Genomic DNA, 10,622 nt, shown 5'->3' with positions numbered 1-10,622 from the left:
TTGGGATAGAGAAGAGAAACTGTGCACAATTGTGGAAATTAGCTGCCCAGTGGATGTTAAGACAAAGATGATGATCAGTGAAAAAAAGAACACTTATGCTGAAGGTGAGTATAGGTGTTGAAATTCCATATGTATATATATGTATATATATATATATATCCGTATGAGTGAACATGTATGTATGGATAGATGGATGGAGTGAGGGAGTGAGGGAGAGGGATGGTTTTTTTGTGTGCTTGTCTATATTCTCCATCTTTGCTAAACAATTAGTGTTGGTTTGTTTTCATCCCCATGATCTAGCGGTTCAGTAAAAGGATCCGATGTAATAAGTATCAGATTTTAGATAAAAATAAGTATTCGGATATATTTGTTTGAGTAAACCAATCAAATCAGTGCTCCAGCATGGCCGCCACAATCAAATGATTGAAACAAAACATGTGTGTATGTATTAAGTATGTATATACATATGCACGTGTGAGCGTATCTATATACATGTATGTATCTGTGTGTGTGTGCGTGTGTATGTGTGTGTGTGTGCGCGCGCGTGCGTGAACGTATGTATCTATGTAAGTATACTATATCTTATATCGTTTGTTTCTTACTTGTTTCACTCAGACTGCGGCCATGCTGGGGCACCGCGTCAGAGAATTTTAGTGGAACCAATCAACCCAAGCATTTATTTCTGTTAAGCTGCGTTCCTATCTTGTCGATATCTTTTGCCGAACAGCTAACTTACGGGAACGTAAACACGCCAACACTCGTTGTCACACACACACACACACATATACACACGTTGGAATAACTTTCATTTCCTGTCTACCACTTAGAGCATTGGTGAGCTTATAGCAGAGTCCAAGGTGCCATGCAATGAGACTGAACCCGAAACCATGTGGTTGAGAATTAAACTTCTCACCACACAGCAATGCCTGATTTATAATAAATTGTTAGTAATTTTTATAGAACTATATTATATACTCTGTATGTGTGTGTTACTGTTTCTATATTTATAGATATGTAAGTATGTATATATATGTATGTATGTATGTATGTATGTATATAGATAGATAGATATGTACACATTCATCTCTCTCTCTCTATATATATATATATGTATATATACATACATATGTGTGTGTGTGTGAACATGACATAGTACAGTCCCTTTTGAATGGTTAATTAGAAAAGAAACTGACATTTAAAAAAATGTCTTAAACAAACGAACACGTTATGTGTGTGAGTGTGTATGTTCAAATGTACATATATATATTTATATATATATATGTATATATATGTATGTATGTATATATATATATGTATGTGTGTATATATATATATATATATATATATATATATATATATATATATATATATGCGCGTGTATATATATATATGTATGTATGTATACACGCGCATACACAATCACATACACCCACGCACAGTTATCAAATGTATGTATATATACACACACACACACAATAGCATGAGGGAAGGGGAAAGCGAACCACTGTTAAGAAGATTTGTATGAATTTTTCAAAATAACAAGCGAGAGAGCACGTGATGAGAATACACGCTATTTATTGGTCAATTCAAGTGTAGCGGGTAATTCAACGTGAACAACTCATACAAACGGCTTACTACGCTAAAGAGAAGAAAGCAGGCTGCTCTTATTTTATTTATGGTTTTGGTCGCACTGTCCATTTCACTTTCTTTTTTTTTTAATTCCTGATTATATCAGCGAAAACAACGGACATATTTAACACCATATATTATATTTACGCAGAAATTCTCTTTTCTGTTTTTCTCAGTTTAAAACGATTCATTGTCCGGCTAAATAATTTCATTTTCTACCCTTTAACCGTATCTGCTATTTATTTTTTCTTTCTTCAGTTGTCCCAAAATCACGAAGTGCTATTCATGTATATATACATACATATTCTCATATCATCGTCAAAGTATAAAGGGAAGGAAGTATTTTATTAATATTGGTTATTTTGCTTTCTTTTCTTCCTTCTACATCGTGGGCGTTCGCTTATTCTTTTTCTTTCCTAACGATTTCTTCACTTTCTGTGTTTGTTATTGTTTCCAAAACATCGCTTAATTTAAAGTTATAAAGATATATTGGTATTATTTCTGAGTGATAACAAGCTAAAAGAATCCAACCCCTCATATACACATACACTATTAACATTACTAACACAAAAAGAAAAGAAGATAATCTACAAGAATTATAAATATAACATATATACATTATATAAGTGGGTAGCTAGATATCACTAGCAACGAACAGAGAAATTACGAAAAGAGACTGCAACAATGTCGCTTCAAAACAATGGCACTAACCGACAACTTGCACAACCTGCCAGAATACTTAAGGAGAATACATTAATCAATGATGAAAACCGGGTCCCAACTGAAAACGATGCAGTGTCTCGTTTCGGTCGAAACCAAAAGAAACGAGAAGTCCTCGGTGAACTCGGCCGTGCTGTCGGCAGCGATCTGAATGTCTATTTGGACAAAAATGTACCGGTAACTCAACAACGAAAGCGCCCGTTGAGAAATGCAAAGGTATGTATGACTTTTGTATGTAGCAGCTTCTCTGCTTTCGTTGTTCCGAAAATTTATGAATTTAGTAATCAAAACCATTGTTTGCTTTTGTTTTTTCATAGTGTCCTAAAAATTTACCAAAATATGTTGGTAGCAGTGCTCAAAAGGTCTTTGATCGAGAGCAGTGTTCTAAGTTTTTTATTTTAAAAATTTTTTATGCCAGTGAGGTGGGAAAAAAGTGGTAGTGGGGTACTTTCATCTGTTCGAAACCTTGTGGTGCTAACCCTAATCAGAATATAAATGTAAAGCGTTTCAGGTGAGCACTTACATAAATTGAAAAAGATTAAAATGGCATGTATATTAAGGTAGAGATTAAAGAACTTTTCTGCAATGTTCATATGCATTCATGAGAAATTCATAGCCATTTACATTACCAACGTGATATATAGTGTGGGTTGCGAGGAATGTAGAATGTACATTTTCGTAATGAAATCCACCAAACGCATACAAACTTTAGAGAAGAAAATGTTTTCTAAAAGGAGGGGAAAAAAAAAAACTCCTCTCCTTGTGAATCAAATTCATGAAGAAGAAATTTGAATAACTCTTCTATGTACTCATGAAGTAAAATTCGCGGCCCGGTTTCGATTTCATTTACGTCATTAATGTCTTTGAATCATAAACCGTCTTATTTAATTTCCTCTTTTTCCATATAACATCGATTTACCTGTATATCCATGAAACCTATATGAAATAGGTAAACGTGTTCAGCTGATGGTGTAACACTTTAGCGTTTATTTATTTTCTCGTTTTATTCTGTTGTGGCGGTGGAGCTTGTCGGCCGCCACATCTTTCTTCACTGTCGCACAGCTGTTACTAAAGAAAAGGAAAGCTCTCAAGTGCCTCCCCATCACCACCACCACAAACTTTCACCATTAAACAACCACTTCGCCGTATTTGACAGATAACTCCTCCACCATTGCATCTTTCATTTCATTCAACTTTTTCGCTTTTTTTGTATCCGTGGTGTAAATTGCAGGCACCCTCCTCCCAGATTAATTAACAAAGCAGCTCTCCTCCGAATCCTTCTTTCCTTATAGGAATACGCTTTTGTTCCCTATCGTGTTTTGCGTTACCATTTATGCGATAGTTTTTTTTTGTGTGTGTGCCGGCGCCAAATATTCTTCTTGGCCCTTGAGACTCTTTTGTCTATGGCTGCGATATTTGCGATCCGTTCTATTCGAATATATGTAACTGGTAATTAACCACCTACTTACTCCTGAGGTATGGGTGAAACGTTTTTAGTGATATGGGCTTAAGCTGTAGAGTCGCGGGTTTGAGATAACTAGTTTTTGTCTCGTCTGATTTTTAAACTCTAATTCGCATTATCTAAATGATAATACTATGTGTTTTATAAAGCTCGTGTTCCGTTTTAAATAATTAATAATGTAAGCGAAACGAAAGTTTACATCAGGGAATTGAAACAAGGTCGTTGGTTCGGTTTGACATCTCTACCCTGCTGTAATAAAGCTATTTTTTTGTTTGTAGACGTTGTTTCAACTGCGCTAGCGATTAACCTTGATCGATCAGTAGCTCCCTGACCAGACATTCTAATCGTGTGCTATCCCTTCTAAGACGATAGTTTGATTTGAGGGACTTTTGGCATCCATTTCTAGCAAGTATAGCGACCTTGCAGAAGCTCCCCTCACAGCAATAATTTAGTGATGCAGAAGTTTTTTGTGCATAGTATCATTAGATTAATTGGGGGTAATATAAAATTGCCATTTTTTTCATCTCTGATATATTACATATTATTTTTTACATTTCTAGCTTGGGTCTGTTTCTGGACAAGATGAAAACGATTTTCAACAGAAGTACAAAGTTACCGACTATGATCACATACCTCGCAAGTCAGGCTTCAAAATACACGTGGACAATGAAGAGAACTCGGAATCTGCCGGAGATATGTCCTTCTCTAAGGAGGATTTGGCTGTTGAGGGCAAGCTTGAGATGCATGCTGCAGTCACTGCACTTCCGAAACAGCCCTTTGACCGTCTCGAACAAAGTTATGGAATGGGTAAGTTAGAATTGAATTCTTGAAGGTGCCTATAATTCTAAATGATAGTACACTGTAAGAATCACTACTTAGCTCTACATTTCGTAAGTTTCTGGGCTGGAACCTAGATGAAACTTGTTAGGCCTTTTTTCAGACTTTCTATCTATGTCTCTTTTAACACATAAAAATGTGAAAGAAAAAAAATTTAACTTTGCATTTGTTTTTTTTTTTTCCTCTTGCAGATTTGGAGTCTCCCATGGTTCTTGATACAAGCCTAGATCAATCAAGTATCTGTGACACTAAAGAAGTCGTACATTCTCTTTCACCCTATGATACTTATAAAAATGACATTTTCCAATACATTCGAGAGTCTGAGGTTGGTTCATATTCATTGTATTGTTATCTTTACTTGTGGTTTTGTTTGAATGTGGAATTTTGATGTGGGATAGATGATGGTAGTCAGGAGTATCTCACCTCATCTTCAGTGAAGTCATCACTGTATTTCATTTAATGGCCATGTCCCCATACTGGCTTGGGTTGGATGGTTTAACAGGATACAATAGGTCCAAGGACTGCATCAAGCTCCACTGTCTACTTTGGCATGGTTTCTACAACCACTTTACAGCATGTACTAGTGCTTTTCATGGCACCAGCACCAGTGAGGTTGCCATGTAGCTTGCAAGACTATGAATCCTAAGAGATGAGTTAAATTATGAGAAGAGGCAGAACAATAAATTTCATAATGTAGAACTACAATGACTGCTCAAATTTTTGAAAAAAAGGTTGGGAGTAATTAGGGTGGATCTGGAATGAGATTAAAAAAAAATAGTGGTAATACATTGTGGTGTAACCCTCAAGGTATGAAGTGAATAAAAGTGAGCAGCAACAGAACACAGAATGTGGGTGAATAGAGGTTGGAAGAATGTTGTGAAGAGTGAATATAATGAACAAGTTTTGAGGGATGGATATGTGATGGGGAGTAACTGGTGATATGGGAGTGAAGAACAGCAGAATAGTATTGATTCGGTAGACAGGATAGGGATGAGAGAGCGATGTGACTTGTTGGTTATGGTGCTTAGGAAGAGTGATAAACACATGCTGAAGGAATTGAGGGATATAAACAACTAGAGCTCATTTAAGATTGGTAGTATGCCGTGATATATAAGTTGGTTGGAATTTTGTCAACCATTTCCCATTCCAAGTGAAGTTCATCCAAAAGTGATTGTGTTGTTGAGAAGAGGTAATCTATTAGTGCTTAGTGTTCAAGTTGGTGGGGTAGGGACTGGCACCTGTAAAAGACAGTAACATTAACCCTTTTTGCCTGCCCAATGTGTCTGCAGTTCATTTTACTGATGTCTTTAATCTTTTACTGTATAGTAAAATCTTAGGTCAGTTGTAAAAATTGCTTATTCTTTCAATGTGATATTATTTTTACAGGAGAAAAACCGTCCCAGACCAACATATATGAATAAACAGACAGATATTACTCACAGTATGCGTAGCATTCTTGTGGACTGGTTGGTTGAAGTGACTGAAGAATACAAATTGCTCTCAGATACATTATTTCTGGCTGTGAATTATATTGACCGATTTCTCTCTGTGATGGCTGTCAATCGAGGAAAACTACAGTTGTTGGGGACTGCATGTATGTTCATTGCATCGTAAGTTCTACCATTTCTATTCAAGAACAGCTTAACATTATAGTATCTTCATGACGGTGACGCTTTTTCCACCTTCCTTAGAATTTTTCATAGGATCACAGTAATCTGAATTGCCTGGTTATAGATGTAGGTTCGGCTGTGTGCTTGCTTCCTGACCATGTGGTCTCTGGTACTATCCCCTTGTTTGGCACTTTGGGCTGGTGGAGTTGGTAGACAGAAACTGAAAGAAGCCCTATCTTGTGTAATGGCTGTAAACAAGCATCGATCATACAAGCAATGATCGTTTCAAGTTTTCCATGGAAATGATGTCTGGCTATGAAGCAATATTACTTGGAGTCAGGAGAGGGTTGGCGACAAGAAGGGCATCTGACTGTAGAAAATCTGCTTCAACAAATTCCGTCTGACACTTACAGGCATGGAAAAGTGGGCATTAAATGTAAAAATCATTCCCTTTGACCCCAGATGCAGGCTTGGGGTCAAGGATATTCCAGTCATACCAGTCTTGTCTATATCTTGCACTACATTGTCAAGTCTCTTTTATTTGTGATACATGATACAATAGGTTGTGATTTGAGTAAGGTTTTAGTTAGAATTTTTCGTAACTTGAGCAATCATATACAAGTTGTCTCCTCAGGGAAATGTTTCAACCATTTTAAAAGTAAACCCACTCAAGACCAACCCTGGTACTAGAGTACAAACTTCTTGCTTTAACTCTTTTATAGCCATATTTTTGTAGACAAACATTATGTTCATGTCTTAGCTAATAACCTCTTATTGGACAAAGTACATAAGTTTTGTCAGTGATGCAGAACTATTATTTTGGATTCACATTTAGGAAATTTGAAGAAATTGAAGCACCAGATCTTGGAGAATTTGTTTATATCACAGATGACACTTACACTCGTAATCAGGTAAGAGCTAGATTTTGCAAATATTTACTGCTGAATAATTCATTAAGTAAATATTGCATAGCTTTTTTTTTTTTTTTTTAATTTTTTTTTTAAGCTGTATATCTTGTTGAAGATATTTAATCTCTGCCTTCTGAAAGATAACATTTGTACTTAGTTTTTGTGGTTATCTCACTGGATTCTGTTTAAACTCAGCATCTTCAGAATTGACTCGGTAATATTTGAACTGGAAATTCCTTAAATTCCTCTCAAATTCTTTTCTATCTTACTACTATTACAGTATTAGTAACATCTAAATGATGCTGTGAGATTTTCGGTTTTAAAATGAATTTGAGGTAGTTTTAATAGGTATTGAAAAACTATTTCAGGAGATGGCTGGTTCTCCTGAATAGACTAAAGAAACTAGTGATCCTTAATGTCAACTATGAAACTCTGTTGACTCCATTCCTATCACCTTCAGTTTATGTCAATATGGAGGTCTAATTAAATGACAAGTAGGTTGCATTTGCTACAGTCTGATGTTAGTTTAATTTCAAGTGTTCAGTTAGGCTACTAAGGTAGTTCAGTTAGTGAGCAAACATTCTTGAAATAAATTCTTCCTTAGATTTAGAGGATTGTGTTGGTTGCAACGAGGTATTTTTTTTGTTTAAAATTTTGATGCAGGTCCAACAATTTTTAGTATGGAAAGTTGATTGTACATCAACCCCAATGATTGACTGGTTCTTTATCGACCTTGCAAGAGATGAATGCTAAAGTTTACCTCAACAGGATTTTAACACAATGTAAAAAGGAGGAATAAATGCTGCTGAGCATTTTATCCAACATGCTAACGATTGTCAGTTTGCTGCTTTGAGGGTTTTTTAATTAACTGAATAGTGTTGATCAATGATTTATGATTTGTGACTAAAGTTACCTTCTGATATGAACCCATCTGGGATCAGCCTTCGTTCTGATATAAACTTAGTTTTAAAGAGGTCTAAATTAAAACCTAACAAAATTTCATGTGTTCCTTATGCTATTTTAAATTCACTAAATTCGTCATTTTCAAACTTAATTTGAAAGACAGTGTTTTGACAAATGTTGTAACTAGTATTGAGGACAAGCCATCTGAGACTTTCAGACCCACCTTCAATTCAGTGCTTCAAAATTTTTTGTGTAGAAACTCTGCTTTACTGAATGTTTTATTGGAAGCTTTGGTGAGAAAATCCATGTAACAATATGTAGTTTTTGTTTTTTTTTCTTCACTATTACTGGGTATATATGTGTGTAAGTGAGCTTTGTACCAACTTACCAACTCAAAGTTCATATTAATTTGTATTTATTCTTTTCAATATGTGATATTTTATGCCAACTTTTCTGCACTGTCAATCCTCTCCTATTCTCCCCTACTTCCCTTAGACTTGTGCATCATTGATAACCTTACTCCTTATTCCTCATTCACTACATCTACCCCTCAACCGTATCCATTTTCTCCAGTTGTCACCTACATATCCCTCTACACTTGTTCTTAATTATATTCTCTCTCTTTCTCTCACTCTTACAACCTCTACCTACCTACACTCCTATTCACCTTGTACTTTGAGGGTACACTCAGACAGCTCATCACCACTATTTTATGACATCAGCATATGAGCATTTCTTGTCCTCACAAGACTTAAAGATCCCTCTCTGCCATGTGTTGTCTCCATTCATCAGTACCAAGGGGTCTCATTTTCCTTGCATGACGAAAGTGAGACTAAGTGAAAAAGGGATAGAAGGCTCTAATGGAAGTGAAAAATAAAAATGGTGAAAGTTTCCTTAACTTTGTTGGTAAGGAAGTTCTGCAAAAACGTGAAGAGTGCTCGGTGAGTGTAGTGGTAGTGAGAAAAGGATGAGTGATGATGAAGAAGGATTGTCACTTAATCCTTTTGATACCATGCTGCTGGGAACACTTTTGGTTCTACAATACAATCTTTCTGTTTTAAAGTGATCTAAATTAAAACATACCACTGAAATAGAAGATTAGTAATGTATTTCAAGTGCTACAGTCTCAAAGATTTAGAATTGCCACTAAAGTAACAGCATTTATGAATCTTTGTTTCCTCAACAGGTTTTGAAAATGGAGCAACTGATTTTGAAGGTTTTGTCATTCACTGTTGCTGTTCCTACTGCCACAACATTCTTGGACCACTATTTTCATGAAGCTACACTGGACAAGAAACAGTTTCAGTATTTGGCTAGAGTAAGTTGGTTAAATAACTTTTTAACAGTGATACATCAGTTTTTTTTTTTTTTATTTCCTCACATTTTTGTCTGAAGTTTTCCTTTTAGATTTCCTTATTCAGATATCTTTGATTCTATCAGCTCTTTATTTACTGCATTTTCCGTCATACAAGTTGATGTCTTATATGGTGTAAACATTGAAACATCGTCAATATCTTTCCAAATCTTGCATTTCACATTATTGAATTTTTAATCCTCCGAAGTTGTCTTCAAGTATAAGTCAATCTACCTTTTCTGGCTGTAAATTTTGGTCTGAAACATTTGACTTGTATGCTGGAAAATATAGTAACTACTTGTATGATGGGTAATTTTGGAAGTATACTTTTGCCACTAAGGGAATTATAAAGAAAAAAAGGTTACATAAAATAATTGATTTGAACTTTTATCAAATTTTTTGGTGCTTATTACAAAATAAATACTAATTTTCAAAAGGAAAATAGTACCTTAAGATGAAAATTTTAATATAATATAATATACATTTTCTGTTCAATTAAATTTTTTTTTGCCCCACTACTTTCCAGTTTCTTCTTGAGTTGACCTTGCTGGATGCTGATCCTTACCTCCAGTATAAACCTAGCATCATTGCTGCTGCTGCTTTCTTCCTCGCTGCCAAAACTTTGGGCTGTGAAGTATCTTGGGTAGGTTATTTATATATTTATTTCATCATTGACAATTAAGCACACAACCACATAAGTGCAGATGTGGCTGTGTGGTTAAGTTTGCTTCCCACCCATATAGTTTTGGGTTCAGTCCCACTGCATGGGTTTTCTATTGTAGCCCCAAACTGACAAAAGCCTTGTAAGTGGATTTGGTAGACTGAAAGTGTGAGAGAGAGAATGTTTGTCTCCTTGTTTTGACACCATCTGGTAGTTGTAAATGTGTGTCAGTCATATACAAGCAGTGTTATTCATTTCTAATATTCTGTGAAAATATCTGGTCATGGGGAAATATTAGCTTAACTGGAAACAGGTGGGAGTTGCCAACAAAAGGGCCTTCAACTGTAGAAAATTCACCTCAATAAAATTTAACTTACACAAGCATGGAAATACAATACAGGAAACCACCAAATTTTGTGGGTTGGGTGGTTATAGCAATCTTTTTTTTACTTGTTTCGGTCAGTTTTTTAGTAAAAAAAATCAACCCCAGAACTTACTCTTTTCTGTGAGGACTATTTGTCAGTTTCTTTCGTCAAAC

General features: G+C 35.5%; 1 protein-coding gene across 1 annotated transcript in view; it reads left to right on the top strand.

The window, feature by feature from the left end:
• Window positions 1-1,604: 1,604 nt before the first annotated feature.
• Window positions 1,605-10,622, top strand: part of LOC106879537 (G2/mitotic-specific cyclin-A) — a 16,116-nt gene continuing 7,098 nt past the window's right edge. The window contains exons 1-7 of the mRNA XM_014929167.2: window positions 1,605-2,565; window positions 4,372-4,618; window positions 4,840-4,973; window positions 6,035-6,258; window positions 7,094-7,169; window positions 9,256-9,387; window positions 9,950-10,066. Of these exons, the coding sequence (XP_014784653.1) occupies window positions 2,314-2,565; window positions 4,372-4,618; window positions 4,840-4,973; window positions 6,035-6,258; window positions 7,094-7,169; window positions 9,256-9,387; window positions 9,950-10,066 (1,182 nt within the window). The 5' untranslated portion in view covers window positions 1,605-2,313. The remainder of the gene's footprint in view (window positions 2,566-4,371; window positions 4,619-4,839; window positions 4,974-6,034; window positions 6,259-7,093; window positions 7,170-9,255; window positions 9,388-9,949; window positions 10,067-10,622) is intronic.

Source organism: Octopus bimaculoides, chromosome 7 (assembly GCF_001194135.2).
Source record: "Octopus bimaculoides isolate UCB-OBI-ISO-001 chromosome 7, ASM119413v2, whole genome shotgun sequence".
NCBI classification, from domain to species: domain Eukaryota; kingdom Metazoa; phylum Mollusca; class Cephalopoda; order Octopoda; family Octopodidae; genus Octopus; species Octopus bimaculoides.
This window is presented reverse-complemented; position numbering and strand designations above follow the sequence as displayed.